Source organism: Dromiciops gliroides, chromosome 2 (genome assembly GCF_019393635.1).
Source record: "Dromiciops gliroides isolate mDroGli1 chromosome 2, mDroGli1.pri, whole genome shotgun sequence".
Classification (NCBI taxonomy): Eukaryota; Metazoa; Chordata; class Mammalia; order Microbiotheria; family Microbiotheriidae; genus Dromiciops; species Dromiciops gliroides.
This window is the reverse complement of record NC_057862.1, coordinates 72,521,864-72,537,957: the sequence shown is the minus strand read 5'-3', so window position 1 is coordinate 72,537,957 and position 16,094 is coordinate 72,521,864. Positions and strand designations below refer to the sequence as shown.

The window sequence follows — 16,094 nt, the reverse complement described above, 5'->3', positions numbered from 1 at the left end:
GGGGAAAATTTAAACTCTTTGTGTGTCACTGAAAACTTCAAGACAGTTGGTGATGAAGGTTTAGATACAAAGCAAGACCTTCCTTGTGAAAGGGAAGCTCACAGGCCAAACCAGATCACAGCCTTGAGAGGGAGCAGGCTGAGAACTGCTTCTGTAAACACAAGTCAAAAACAAAGCATCATCTTGTGGAAGGAAAGGAGACTCTACAGCACAAAGGCAGAAGCAGAACTCTAAAATGTCCAAATGTTCAAAGATGCCAAGTTTGAAGGAACACGCATCCCACACCTGGTTAAGCAAAAACAGTACCGAAGCATGAGGAGGAGAAAGAGGAGAATGAGCAAAAAAACGATGATTACGTTCTGGAAAAACTTTTCAAAAGATCAGGTATCTTTTTCATTGTGTTTTCCATAGAGGTGCGAGAATTGGACAATGGAAGCAATTTCTTTATTATATAGGCTTGTGCAGACCCTAACCCCCAAGTATTCCCCCCTTCTGTACTTTAGGTCTGTCTGTCTTGGAAAATAGTTGCAATCTTCAAATTAAAAACAAAAACAAAACAAAGCACCTTTAATTCTTTCTAAAGACTTGGAGAAAATGAAAGTTTTTTTTAAAAATAGATTTTAGTTCATAGAAGTAAACCGTTTATAGAGATAGCCAATTCTTTAAATGGCTGTGGTGCCATATGAAAAACAGTAACCAGTTTATTTGCATGTTATACTTAATCTCAGAAATTAATTTTAAATGACTCAGCTTCTAATGTTTTTTTTAAATTTTCAACCTACCGATGATTAAGATTTAGTTTAATGTTTTAGATTTAGTTATTCGTTGTTTTTTCACTTTTTTGCCAGTTTCAGGTATCCAGAATAGTTAAAATTCCAATCGCAAGTAAAATGGCCTTTGCCTGGTCCTTGGGCCTTCCTTCATAAGCTATTTACTCTTACTTTAGACACAGTTTTATAACAGGCTTGGTTCACTGATTTTCTAGTCCAAAGCAGATTAGAACCAGATTTCCCAGTCTAAAACAGATTAGAAACGGGAAAAACTAGGAAGAGGATTTTAGATAAAGGAGGTGAATCTTGTCATGGTAATTAGGAGCTAGAAGTGACAGGAGATTTCCTGATTTTAAAGAGAAGACAGAAAACTGAAAAATCTAACTAACAAACTTAAGGATAGTAGTGCAAAGAAGGCTGCATATCCTTCAGTGTTTTACATCTTAGTAAAATAATTGGCATTCATAGTGATGATGCTAAATCATCAGGAGAGTTACTGGAATAATCAAATTTATATTCTTGGCATTCATTTTCCTCTAGAAAAAAATGTTTCTACTTTTTAATCTATATGCTACAATATATGAACAGAAACACTTTCAAGGTTCCTGTTCATTCTGCACTTAAAAATTCAAGTATAAGACCTTTACCTCTCCTTTGAGAAGGGACATTCCAGAACTCGTAGGTATACAAGCATGGGCTCTTGTTTCACTTTGCTGTTTTGATTCTTCTCACTAATAGGAGTTCACAGTGTCATGAAACACGATGCTATTATGGAGGCTTCCAGTCCGGATTACGTGTTAGTGGAAGCAGAGGCAAATCGAGTAGCCCAGGATGCATTGAAAGCACTGAAGATGTCTCGTCAGCGGTGTTTGGGTGCTGTCTCTGGTGTGCCCACGTGGACAGGCAGTAATGGTTTGTCAGGTGCACCAGCTGGAGGAAAGTAAGAGATCATTACTATCCATAGGATACATCAGATCATAGATTAAGAGGCTTTAGTTCAGCCCCTTCCTTTACAGATGAGGAAATAGACCCAAAGAGCTTAAGTGAGAGAGGCAGGATTTGAACCTGGGTCTTCTGACTCCATATCTAGTGCTTTTTCTATACTGTACCATTCTTCTCCATTATCGTGGTTCAGTCATCCAACCTGTCTCACACTAGAAACAATTCAAAATATTGTATTCTCATTGGAAAGAAAATTCATGATTATCTTATGTTGCTATATGTGAACCCTTAATGTGGAAATTATTCCTTTTAAAATTATGTGTCTTTGGGGCAGCTAGGTGGTGCAGTGCATAAGGCACCCGGCCCTGGATTCAGGAGGACCTGAGTTCAAATATAAACAGAGTTAACTATCTGTTGTCTGTAATTAGACTGCATTTGAGTACCTTTCAGGAGGAGGGTTGGAAATAGTCAATTTTACCCCAGCTCACACTTTGGAGCAGCTAGGATGCTCATTCCATTGTACTGCTTATTTTCTTTCCCCAGTGTAGAAACTAATATGAAAAGAACACTTCTTCATTTAAAAAGGGATGACAGGAGTTAGAGCATAGTTAATTAAAAATCTTAACATTAGCCAGTTTACAATAGTCAGCTGTTCAAATGTAAACTGGATTTTCATTGCAGCAAGGCAATCCTACTACCCCACCCTGATTGAATCCCTGCCTCTGATGCCAGCTCCTCTCCTCTCCCTCTCAGCTAAGGACTTCATCTGAAAAATTTTCACTGAAAAATTGAGGCATAATGCCAAGAGTTGCCTCCCGTACTCCTCACCTCATGTTGCACTGACATCATCCCGCACGACCTTCTCCACTCAGGTCTTTCTACTCGCAAAGGGCAGCCCCTCTGTGTATGGCCTTGACTCTGTTCCTGCCCATCTTTTCCAGCAGAGATTACCCCCTCTAATTTTCAGTCTCTTTGCTATCTGCTGTCTCTTTCTTGCTGTCTACAAACACACTAATTGTTCCAAGCCTAGGTCCTGTCGTGCCCTTTGGTTATTCTCTTTTCAGCTTAAACTCCTGGGGAAGACTCTACACTCAGTACCTTTACTTCCTTTCCTCTCACTTTCTTCCAAACCCTCTGGAGTTTGGTTTCTGTAACTGTTCTCCATAGGGATCAGTGATCTCTTAATTACTAAGTCTTATCTAATGACCTTTTTTCAGTGCTCATCTTTCTTGGTTTCTGTGTACCATTGGACACCATTAACTGCTTTGTCGTAGATACTCTCTCCTCTCTTGGTATTAGTGACTTGGCTCTCTCTTGCCTCATTCATGTCTGACCACTCCACAGTCTCCTTTGCCATGTCTTGATCCATGCTTTGCTCAGTAACTGTGTCCCTCAAAGTTCTGTACTAGGTCTTCTTCTCCTCCTTTCTCCCTATACTGTCTCAGTTTGTTTTCTTATCAATTCCCATGGGTTCAGTTATAACTTTTATGAAAATGATTCCCAGGCCTAAAGATCTAGCATTCATCTCCCATATTCTTTGTATCACTCAGCACCGTCCCTAGCACATGGTAAGCACTAAATAAATGCTTGTTGGTCAATTGGTGAGGTTGTGTGCTCTATTTCATGAGTATCCCTATGCAAAAAAAAAAAAAAATCAGAGCATATATTGAATTTAGATGCTACCATGGATATAGATTTAATTTAGTAATCCCTATTTGATTGTGGAAATTTGATGATGCTGCATAAGGCCAGAAGAGGGATCTCTGAACAGAGCCACATGGGAATCATGAGTATTAGGATAGACATGACATGGCGGTTCTCCCCCAGTCCCAAGGAAATTAAAATTTTTCCCAAAGAAAATCGGCGGGGCGGGGGGGGGGGGGAGCGGTTTGGATATTTTGGCTCCAAAACACTAAATGCAAATGTTTTTCTGTTTAGGAGTAGATTTGGGCAGAAAAGGAATCCTAGCTTACCTGTTCCTTCTTCAAAGTCAGCAAAAGAGAAGTGTCAGGTAATATATCCTATTGAACCTATGTGGGGCTTGATGGGACATAAGTGAGAATGTTCCACTTGGTTATTTTGGGGGCCAATACATGTATATATTGCATCTGTGTGGTGCTTTATGGATTACAGAACTTTTTCATACTGAGTATCAGGAATCACTTGATCTTTAAACCATTAAATTTGTTACTGTTCCTAGAGTGCTTTTCACTCAAGTACTTCTATAAAAGATAAGTTGAGGGGCAGCTAGGTGGTGCAGTGGATAAAGCACCGGCCCTGGATTCAGGAGTTCCTGAGTTCAAATGTGGCGTCAGACACTTGACACTTAACTAGCTGTGTGACCCTGGGCAAGTCACAACCCCCATTGCCCCGCCCCCCCCCCAAATTTAAAAAGATCAGTTGATACAGAAGCATCCTCAGATCAATAATCTAAAAACTGAAGTTACCAAACCCCAAAGGTAACTCAGAAAATAGAGATTTATATTCAACTTTTCTTTCTCTCCATCCTCAGCCACCTCAAATGAGGAATTTTCTTATTGGTCTACATGGAGACCACACTTTTTTCTAGACTGATTTATACAACTCCAAGTGAGTTCTATTATTATGTTTTTTAGTAATTATTTTTCAGTGAATGGGTGTGTATATTTTTTCACTTAAATAAGAACTCATTTTATTGGTGTGTCCTGTATTTGGTAACAATACTGATGGGAGAGCCTAAGTATTTTGTATAAACAACTATTATTGTCAAATATCACTTGTTCCCTAACTTCAGATAAGATGGTGGAAATCCCCAAGAATTGTTAAAAGTTATATATTAAATATAATTAACAGTGAGGAACTAGTCAAAGGCTTCCATAAATAATGACTTTTCCTTTGTTTCTAAAACATTAATATATTTTGACCATTTTAACTTCATTAGTAGTGATGATCATTTTCATGCTTAATGTATAGGCTTCTATGTTCCAAAATTCAGTACTTAAGATAATTATAGTTTAGGTACATGATTGTTCTGTTAAACTAAATTTGAAAATTCTAATATCTGAAATGGGTATATGATTTAGATGTAAAGGACGATACCATAGGTAAATTAAGAGAGGAAGGAGTAGTTTACCCTCTCAGATCTATGGAGAGGAAAACAATTTATGTCCAAAAAAGAGATAGAGAATATTATGAAATGCAAAATGGATGACTTTGATTACATTAAATTAAAAAGGTTTTGTACAAACAGAAGCAATGCATCTAAAATTAAAAGGGATGCAGAAAGCTGGGAAATAATTTTTACAGCCACTATTTCTGATAAAGGCCTCATTTCTAAAATATATAGGGAACTAAATCAAATTTTAAGAATGCAAGTCATTCCCCAATTGAGATAAAGGATTTGAACAGGAAGTTTTCAGATAAAGAAATCAAAGCTATCTATTGCCATATGAAAAAATGCTCTAAATCACTATTGATTAGAGAGATGCAATTAAAACAACTCTGAGATACCACCAAACACCTATAAGATTGGTTAATATGACAAAAAAGGAAAATAGTAAATGTTGGAGAAGCTGTGGAAAATTGGGAACACTAATGCATTGTTGATGGAACTGAACTGATCTAACCATTCTGGAGAGCAATTTTGGAACTATGCCCAATGGGCTATGGGACTGAGCATACCCTTTGACCCAGTAATACCAGTACTAGGTCTGTGTCCCAAAGAGATCATAGAAGAGGGAAAAGGACCCACATGTACAAAAAATATTTATAGCAGCTCTCTTTGTGGTGCCAAAGAATTGAAAATCTAGGGAATGCCCATCAATTGGGGAATGGCCTAACAAGTTGTGGTATAAGAATGTAATGGAATACCATTGTGCTATAAGAAATGATGAGCAGGAGGATTGAGAGAAACCTGGAAGGACTTAGATGAACTGATGCTGAGTGAGAGGAGCAGAACCAGAACATTGTACACAGTAACAGCAACATTGTGTGATGATCAGCTGTGATAGACTTGGCTCTTCCCAGCAGTGCAGTGATCCAAGACAATTTCAAAGAACTCATGATAGAAAATGTTCTCCACATCCACAAAAAAGAACTGTGGATTCTGAATGCAAATTGAACCATACTCTTCTACTTTTTTTGTTTTTGTTTTTTGAGGTTTTTCCCTGGTGCTCTGATTCTTCTTTCTATATCAGATTGCTTTCCGTCTTGGGGAGGAGGGAGGAAAGGGAGGGTGGGAGAAAAACGTGGAACTAAAAATCTTATGAAAACAAATGTTGAAAACTATCTTTACATGTAACTGTGAAATAATAAAATACTTTTATGAATAAAAAATAGATGAATAAATGAATAAATCAATTGGATTTTACTGCAGTTTCGGGGTTGCACTTAGGAACACAGATAGACTTTGGCTTGCTATCTACTTAGACAACAAAATCAGTCATTTTTTTCATTTGGCTTACCTTTTGTATTTTGTATTCTGTAATAACTGATTCAGTTGCTTTCAAGTTTTAATTTTATTTTAAAATCTCTCTAGGATGCCGACCTAAAGAAAGATGAAAAAAATGCCAGTCGAACACATTTAGTGGGAAAGTAGAAGATGGAGAATCTTCATCTGGTGCTTTAGCTTCATCATCGCTGTTGGCTAAAATGAGAACTAGAAACCATCTTATTTTGCCCCAGAGAACAGACAGTGAAAGTGTGAACCATCAGCAGGCTTCTGCCCCACTCCCCACTGCAACAGAGCATGATGACCTTTTGGTAGAAATGAGGAACTTCATAGCCTTCCAGGCCCCGCGTTGATGGACAGGCAAGCACACAAGAAATCCTGCAGGAATTTGAAGCCAAGTTATCCACATCACAATCTTGTGTATTTCGAGAACTGCTGAGAAATCTCTGCACGTTTCACAGAGGTTTGAATGGAGAAGGTGTATGGAAGCTGAAGCCTGAGTTCTGCTGACCAAGACTTTTAACGGCTCTTTTATCATTGAAATTTGTGGATGAATCTTATCTAACGTGTATTGTATAGAATTCGAGAAAATGATGTGAACAGACTGCTTTATATTTATTTACTTTATATTGAATCTACCTCAATTGCAGCAAGAAGAAATTCTTATCCAACTTTTAAACAGCTGTCATGATGCTGACTAAGAGTCATGACGCTGACTAAAAATTATTTTTTAAAAATTGCAATAATAACCGTATAGCAGAGGGGCAGCATGACGTAATTGAAATCAAGAAAAACTGGGTTCACCTCCTGCCTCTGGCCTTTATTCCCTATCAGACCCAGGATCATTCACTTAACCTCCGTGTTCCCAGCACTTCTCTACTAAGTTAAGTTGAGATCTACTGAGGCAAATTGGTGGAGAGAGTTCTAACGGTGGGATCTCACGCTAAGATCCATGGATGTCCTCAGGGATCTAACGCTTCTCTGTAGAAGTTTCCTTGTTCTGGGAGCATTTATGAAAAAATATCAGGGAAAACATCATAGTTTATTATTTTGAAGCTCATGAAGTAGAATCTCAAGAACATTAGGTGATTTTTATTAGTCTAAAAACTTTTTGTCACATTTGGTCAGTCTTATTTCACAAATCAAATAACTAATATATGATAGTAATAATTATTTTGATATTAAGTTTTAGCATTTTTTTGAAATTTACCATCAAGAAAAGTAAATTTCTCCCCAAACCATTTTATTACTAGTCTTGTGAATTGTTACTACTGTTTTTTCCCTTAGATGATGAACTATTTTTAGTACTATAGAATGAAAGCTGTAGATAATACATCATAGTCCCTAAAAAGAGGTAGAAGAAAGTTGTCAAAAACTACACTTATGACACATTTGCATCAAACAAGGAGATTACCAAGTGAGTCTTTGGAAATCGGGTTGGAAAGTCCTAAACCTTCAGGGGTTAAGCCAGGGTCTAGGCAAACGGAATGAAGTGCATAAGCCTTATCTACCTTGTACCTAGAGGATTGCTATAAAAGCAAAAGTATTCAGGGTCATTGTCCTAGCTGGGGACCTTTTCATCCAAAACTGTTCACACACATGCAAATTGTCTTCCTAGGCTCATTTTATTCTCTGTTCTTGCAGAGTTTGGGCATCACATCCAGTTATGTCATTCCCATTTTGTATAAACTCCAGTCTTAGGGTAAAGCTGACAGATTCAGCCCTCTCTTCTAATAAGAAATGCTGCTGAGTTTTTATCATTGACTAGGAGATAAAGTTCTCATCTCTCTTCTGCTACTGATCTGCTGTGACTTTGGGCAAGTCATTAACAGGTCTTTTCCTCAGTTTGGCTATCTGTGAACATGGCAATAATAATGCCTCGCAAATTAAAGGGCTTAATAAAGATGAAAGGTGCTGAACGTGTTTGTTAGCAGTTTCGTAATAGAAAGTTTGTACTTTGATGAAATCTCTTGATTCTTCTTTTTTCTTTTGAAAATCCAGCAATGAAATGTATATAGATTTTATTACAAGGTTTCTATTGTGTCTTTTATTTCACCTTTTGTATTAAGCATGTTCTGTAATGATGTTCAAATACTTCATTTTCTCCTTTCCCAGTTTTGACCCTGTACCCGATCACTTCAACTTGACCTTGTCCTCTACACTCAGATTCCTTGCCTATTGCTGCCCATGGTTTGTCAGACTCAAGCCCTGGCTTTATCACCACCACTTCCTTTTTGGCTTCAGTTAACATGCTGGAGGAAATCTTGCAGCCACGTAGACCAGAATCACTATGGATTTGTATTATCCATTTCAACTTGGCCCAAGATATTCGTTTTACTCTTCCTTAATTCAGTCACTCTTGCTTTATCCATAGCAGCTGTTTCAAACCTCTTCTTTCCTTGAGTCTTTCCTTCCACCTTAGGCAGGAGCTTATTTCATTCCTTACTGAGAAAAGAGGCCATTTTCCATGAGTTCCTTCCTTCTTTACTCTCTCGAAATTCTTTGATACATCTCCTTCCTCCTCCTCTCTTTTTTATTTATACTCTGATGAAGATGTCATTGTCCTTGCCTTCACCAAAGCCAAGCCCCTCACTTGTAACCTGGATTTCCTCTCCCATCTTCTCCACAGATTGCCCTCCCAATTGTCCTCTCTTTCTCATCTTAACAGAGCTAGAGCCAGAGGAGACCACCAGGGCATTTAGGCCAAGTTTAAGTGACTCACTTAAGGTCGGTCACACAGGATTTGAGCCTAGGTCATCTCATTCCAAAGACAGTGTTCTTTCTATTGTCTTTCCTGATCTCCTGATCCTTTCCTGCTACCTACAAACACATCCAGGCCTTCCCACATATTAAGCTCTCATGTGACCCATAAGCTATCATCCCATGAACCAGATCCCTCTCTTGGCTAAAATCTTAGAAAAATTCATTTCCTCCTCTTGCTTCCACTCCTCTCTCACTCATTGCAGACTCTTTGCAGTCTGCCTTTTGACTTCATTACTCAGCTCTCCTGGGTTACTGTTGCTTTCTTAGTTACCGCTTTTTTAGTTAGCTTCAGCATTCGAATCTACTGAGCATTCTCTCCCACTGGATTCTCTTTTCTCTGTTTTCATGATAATACTCTTGGTTTTCTTTCCTACCTATCTGATCTGAGTTCCTTATCATTCATGTTGTACCCCTCAGTGGGAGTGCACCTTAAGGCTCTGTCCTGGGCATTTTTTATCTCTTGGTGTTCTCAGCATGTTCAAGACCATTTATTATCTTTTTTTTTTTTTTTTAGGGAGGCAATTAGGGTTAAGTGACTTGCCCAGGGTCACACAGCTAGTAAGTGTTAAGTGTCTGAGGCCAGATTTGAACTCAGGTACTCCTGACTCCATGGCTGGTGCTTTATCCACTGCGCCACCTTGCTGCTCCCATTTATTATCTTTTGCCAAAACCAGCCTCTCTCTCTAACTTCCCTGTTTCTATTGAGGACATGATCACCCTCCTAGCCGTCCAGGTTCTCAGTCTCTCTTGACTCCTCACCATCCCTCACCCAATATATGCAGTCACTTGCTAAGTTTTGTTGATTATTTTCTGCCATATCTTTCACATCCATCCCCTTCTTTTCACTCATAGGGTCAGAACCCCAATTTGGACCCTTGTTACTTCTTGCCTCGACTACTGCAGTAGCTTCCCAACTGCTCTCCCTGCCTCAAGTTTATCCCCTCTCTAATCCCTCCTCCTTAGGGCTGCCAGAGTGAAAACCCTACAGCTCAGGTCTGACCTTGTCTGTTCCCTTATCAAAAAACTACAATGGCTCCCTGTGGCCTTGACGATCAAATAGCTCTCAGAACTCAGGCCCTTTACAACCCAGCTTCCCTCTTATGTTTACTTCCTGCACGTTATTTGCCTTTATATAGTCTGTAGTCCAGCTAAATACTTCTTTGCTCTTCCTCACACAGGACACTCCATCCTCTTGCCTCTGCGTTTGCACAGGCCTGCATCTATGCCTTGAATGCACTCCGTCTTCATCTCAGCTTCTTAGAATTCCTGACTTCTTTTTCAGCTGAAGCCAAGCATTGCCTCCTTCCTGAAGGAGGTCTTTCTTGAGGCTTCCCACTGCTTGTCATTCCCTCTCCTGAAATTAGCTTGTATTTATGTTTTGTATTTGCTCGTCAGTGTATATGTTATTTTATCTTTAGAATGTAAGCTCCTCTAGGGCAGGGACTGTTTCATTTTTTTTTCTTTGTGCTCTAAAGACCTAGCATGGTGTCCAGCACATAATAGGTGTTTAATAAAAGCTTACTTATTTCTTGGGAAAATAGCTTATAAAGGTATTTGCTTGGGAATAGCTTAAAGCCATTAACACACATTTTCCATTTTTAGATCCAAAGGGGTTATTTTAAGACTATGTTTTTTACGTAAGTAGAAACTTATTTTCTACTTATGTCTTTTTTTTTCCAGTTTCTCAGAAGTTGGGCTTTTTCTGTCACTATGTAGCTTCACCCTCCCTAACTTCCCCTCCTCCATTCCCATCCCCACTATGCAGCTTTTCCTATGAAATTAACAAAAATTCAAGATGGGGAGGGAAGATACAGATCAAGAAAACAAATCTGCCTTGTGGTACATTCAGTACTGTGGTTGCTGATGGGAGCTGAATATTTGTCAGTAGCCACAAAAGTTGGTTCAGAAGTATAGGAGTATGTGTTTTCAGTCTGAAAATAGCTCAGATTTAATTATTTCAGAATAAAGTTTTATACAGAAGACACGGATGCACCTTTTGCTAGTGAATGCTAATGGGCTATAACCTTGAAATTGCATTATTTATGATAGTCCTCACTTGAGATGCAAACAGCCAATTTCTAATTTGATGTCTGTTTGCTAAAGAACTTTTTGTTTCTTATGTTTTTTAGTGACTAAAACTTACCAATAGATCAGTTAAATTATTGACCCTCAATAATCTTTTTATAATGTCTGGAAAGCAAGATGGAGGTGCACTCATTATCTTGGCTACTGGCTACTTAGCTTTTCTATGCTGGTTAGGGGACTGTAGGGGTCCTTCCTAGAGCAATTTCGCACCCAAAATCAGCCAGTAGGAGAGACATCACAGGCTCTGGTTGATTCACTTAACGTATATTAAGCACCTACTGTGACCTATGCAAGGAAAATACAAAGATGAAAAGACAAAGACCACCCTGCTCAGAGAGCTTAAAATACCACGGTATTCACACAGAGGAAAGATGGATAGAAAAAGTGTTCTAACATTAAGATTGGCTAATCAACTTTCCATAACAGACAAAATCTCTCACAAGTACTCTGCATCTCCAAGATCAACACAGACAGCCATATTTCTATGGTGCCAATTATTGACATTAAATTCAAACTTCAGTATGGAAGATATACTGGTGTGCATGTTTTATAACTAAACCCTAAACCCACTAGTTTTACAGACTACCCTTTTGTATATGTTGCTGGATTTCAAGAGATAGAGAATAAAATTCTTTATTCACGATTTGATTGTTATTTGTTATGATTTGCTTAGAAGAAAGAAGAGATGATACATTAGCTTTATCATGTCTTCAGAAACTATTGATTTAGTTTGGACTTTTTGCTACCATCATTTTGCTTTTCCTGTGAATTTTGAACTTTGTGTCTTTGAAATAATCTTTAAATAACTGTCTAAGAATATAACATGGGGGATTGTATTGTTTATCATGAAAACCAGCTGAGAATTGTAGGTTTACTTTGCCCTCAACTCTCCCTACTTTTCAAAACTTGATGATTTGGCAGAATAGAAAATGATATACTCTTATGGCTGGATAAGGTCTGATCTGCCCTTTTGGCCTGGCTATTTTGTTTAGCTATTTGGTCCTGAGGAAAATGTGGTACATTTGAAACACTTATCATAATAACAAAACTTGGTTTTGATTTCCAAACCAAATTTCTGGTGGGTGGTGAGAATCTTGATGTGGGAGGAATCTTGTTTTAAAAGAAAATAGTGAGAATGAGGAGGTTCTAAGACCAAAGAACAAAAAGATTGTTTTAAAGATTATAGTAAGAGGGAAAAGGTACACTTCAATTTTCCGTTGCCCTGTTTTGAGTCTCTTAGCTTATAACAGTGTATTTGATATAATGTAACTTGCCTCGGAATTTTAAAAAATGTTTTTCTGTGCTTACCTCATGATTTGACTTCCAATTTTTAAGAGAAATTTTAAGGTCCCTTTTTTTCTGTTTTTGTATCTCAGAATCTCATATTGCATTACCTGTTTTTGATTGTCTTTTTCTGGGTTGCACACCTTCAAGTTGGTCCATATAACTTAGTCACAACTTTTATTTTAAATTACAAACTTTGGTGATATGTATAGATTTAGATATGACTCCTTATATAATTTGTTTTGACACCATTTGTCAACTCACTACTGGTCAAGGTATTTAAGATAAACCAATTTTTCTAACTGAGCTATAACTGCACCTTACCTATTCAGTTGTGCTTGTCATGATCCTGCAAATTTTCAGATGTTGAAGAACTACACTATCCAAGAGGATTCCATTTATTGGCCTCATGCCCAATGGGATTCCTCCCTCCCCCAAGCCAATGAGTTGGGGGTGGGGGGAATTTCCTTTATCAAAAGATGACAATAGTAACCAGTGGTTTTCTGTTCTTCCACTAGCTCACTAGTATTGAGAGTTTGTGTCCACAGGCCTTCATTTCTTTTCCTCTTGTGATTAGTGGCATACATTGATTACACTAGTTGATTAGGGTTGGGGTGCAGTTTTTGCAAACTTAGTACCTTGGTCTCTGGCTCTAATCCAGCATTTTCTCCAAAGACTGCAACTTTGGTGCATCATGGAGGTAGGGAGTGTGGGAAGGACCTTGAGATTATGATAGAGAGAAGCTTGTGTCTTTGTAATTTTTGTGGAAATATGTATATTTGTGGATCAGACCCATTGATAGCTGGTATATCCCAGCAACAGTGTAGGTAGGTTCTGGACCGAAAAAGATTTAAAACTGCTGATCTAATCGAACTATTCAACCTAGGTTAAAAAAAACAAAACAAAACAAACAACAACCAGTAGATAGTGAATAAATTTGTTTAAACTAGATGAAGACTTCAGCCATGTTTCAAACATAAAATAATAAATTGGGTTATTTTCAACTCTAATGGGTAATATTCAGTGGTGTGCTGATAAAATGTTTAACCATCAGCCCTTTGGCGGGGGGGGGGGGGGGGGGGGGGGAGTGTACACGCAACACACAAGTTTAATTTTCATTTTTAATATTTTATCTGTCACTTTCTTTAAACAATCAACAGAACAATGAATCAATCCCTGATCCATACACACCCCTGGTATCATAAACAGAAAAATGGTACTAAACCTAGGACAAATATCAAGAAGTCTGTTACGGGGGCAGCTAGATGGCGCAGTGAGTAAAGCACAGGCCCTGGAGTCAGGAGGACCTGAGTTCAAATCTGACCTCAGACACTTGACACTTACTAGCCGTGTGACCCTGGGCAAATCACTTAACCCTCATTGCCCCCCCCCAAAAGTGTATTAGAGAAGAGGTTGATTTATCACAACCCCAACTATAATTTGAGAATCAGGCTCCTCCCTCCCACCTACCCCCCTGCTAGGTGAAATTACTAAGTACTTTCTTTTTTGAATAAAAGGCTTTTAAAGGTCAAAATGCCATTACCTACATTCTCTTTTGAGGTATGCTGGTGTCTTGTAGAGAGTTGTGCTTTAATGAAAATTGAAGTTAATTTAGGGAATAAGAAAGATGTTGATTCATTTTTCAATAAAATGCATTAGAAGGAAGAAATTTAGGGAATGCTTAGTATTATAAAGACTGCTCTAAAAGGTTTTATACTTGGATCCCAGAGGACAGCAAAGTTTAAAAAGTCCTCGCATTTTGGTTGGCCCATGCAAATCAGATCTTTATATAGATCTTTAATACTTCAAGGATCTATGATCTCATATTTGGGAGCTCCTTCACTGACATAATTTCCCCACGGATGATCTTCACATGGACATACACACACAGAGTCATCCTCTAGCAGTCTTCAAGCCATGCACGTTCTGACCTTGGGCTGGTTCTCAGACAACACCCAGAATCCCTTGCCCAGCCAATACTCAAATCTTTCTGACATTTTAGCACCCCCTAGAGTTTACATTCCATGAATGTGACCTTTGAAAACCCAAGGTCACCCTCAGGAAATCACAAAGCACTAGAAAATCCCCATCCCTCTACCCACCTTGAGGGCACATCAGTATAACTTGGAGTGGAATTGGATATTGGTGGAGGTATGTGGAAATCAATCAGAAGTGAGAAACCATGAGTCCTACACAATATCCTATAACAGTCTACAACAGAAACAATGTGTTATTTATTGTGCAGTCATTTTTCAGTCATGTTCAACTCTTCATGACCCCATTTTGGAGTTTTCTTGGCAAAGATACTGGAGTGATTTGCCATTTCCTTCTCCAGCTCATTCCTTTTTTTCTTCTTTTCTTTTTTTTTTTTTTCTGCAGGGCAATGAGGGTTAAGTGACTTGCCCAGGGTCACACAGGTAGTAAGTAGCAAGTGTCTGAGGCTGGATCTGAACTTAGGTCCTCCTGAATCCAGGGCTGGTGCTTTATCCACTGCGCCACCTAGCAGCCCCCTCTCCAGCTCATTCTATGGATGGGGAAACTGAGACAAACAGGGTTAAGTGACTCGCTCAGGGGCACTCAGCTTGTAAGTGTATGAGGCCACATTGGAACACAGGAAGATGCGCTATGGTGTCACCTAGCAACCCAATAGAAACAATACTAGAACTCAAGAGCTGATTCTTAATAGCAATAAAAACTTTCTACTTTTAGGCAGTGTTTTGTAGTGGTGTCAATTTCAAAACCATACATAAGGATCCTTGCAGGGGGGCAGATTGACCCAGAAAACCACATATTAACATTATCTATGTTCTACTGTAGTTTCATTATGTGAGATATTTCCCAGTTACATTTTATTCTGGTTCAGGGAATACTCTGGAGTACAGCCTGTTGGGAGAACATTTGGTACCTTGGACCGCAGTAGATAGAGTGTAGGGTCAGAAAGACTTGAGTTCTGTCTGCCTCAGATGCTTCCTAGTTGTGTCCCTTAAGTTCTCTTGACCTGTTTTCTCACCTTTAAAATGGGAATGATAATAGCACAGGGTTGTTGTAAGGATAAACGAGATAATGTGGAAACTACTTTACAAACCTTAAAACAACACATAAATGCTAACTATCCTTATGATAACATTTTGAAAGGAATCTATTGCACTTTGGTATAAGAACAAGGATTGGAAAGTTTTCCCTTGTTATATCAAACCTAAAACTGCTTCTTTCCACCTTGGTGGCTAGGTGGTGCAGTAGATAGAATGCCAGCCTTGCAGTCAGGAAGACCTGAGTTCAGATCCAGCCTTAGACACTTGCTAGCTGTATGACACTGAGCAAGTCACTTAAGCCTGTTTGTCTCAGTTTCCTCAACTGTAACATAGTAATAGCACTTATCTTGCAGGGTCATTGTGAGGATCAAATGAGATATTTGTAAAGCGCTTAACATAGTGACAGGCACATAGTAGGTGATATATAAATGCTTATTCCCTTCCTTCCCTCCTTCCCTCTGCTTTCCCTTCCCCTTCCTCACACAACTAGCTCTTCCCTCTAAGTCCAAGTAGAACAAACCTAATAGCTCTTTTATATGATATAATTAAAAATAGCAATTATATCACCCTGTCTTTTCTCCTCCAGGCTCACCATCATTTCCCTCAAATGACCCCAGTAGCAGTCAACTCTCCTGTTGTGAACTGGGGCTTAATCATCTCCCCTGTATCCCTTCTTACTATGTTTCCTCTAATTTCAGGGCAGCTAGGTGGCACAGTGGATAAAGCACCAGCCCTGGATTCTGAAAGACCTGAGTTCAAATCCAGCCTCAGACACTTGACACTTACTAG

The 16,094-nt window shown here is 38.8% G+C and overlaps 1 protein-coding gene across 1 annotated transcript in view; it reads left to right on the top strand.

Moving 5' to 3' along the window:
* Nucleotides 1–11,858, top strand: part of ERCC6 (ERCC excision repair 6, chromatin remodeling factor) — a 106,136-nt gene extending 94,278 nt beyond the window's left edge. Inside the window, 9 exon segments of the mRNA XM_043988972.1 lie at nucleotides 1–91; nucleotides 94–244; nucleotides 246–304; nucleotides 307–384; nucleotides 1,509–1,710; nucleotides 3,651–3,723; nucleotides 6,229–6,271; nucleotides 6,274–6,485; nucleotides 6,487–11,858. Coding sequence (XP_043844907.1) covers nucleotides 1–91; nucleotides 94–244; nucleotides 246–304; nucleotides 307–384; nucleotides 1,509–1,710; nucleotides 3,651–3,723; nucleotides 6,229–6,271; nucleotides 6,274–6,485; nucleotides 6,487–6,651 — 1,074 coding nt within the window. The 3' untranslated portion in view covers nucleotides 6,652–11,858.
* Nucleotides 11,859–16,094: the final 4,236 nt, after the last annotated feature.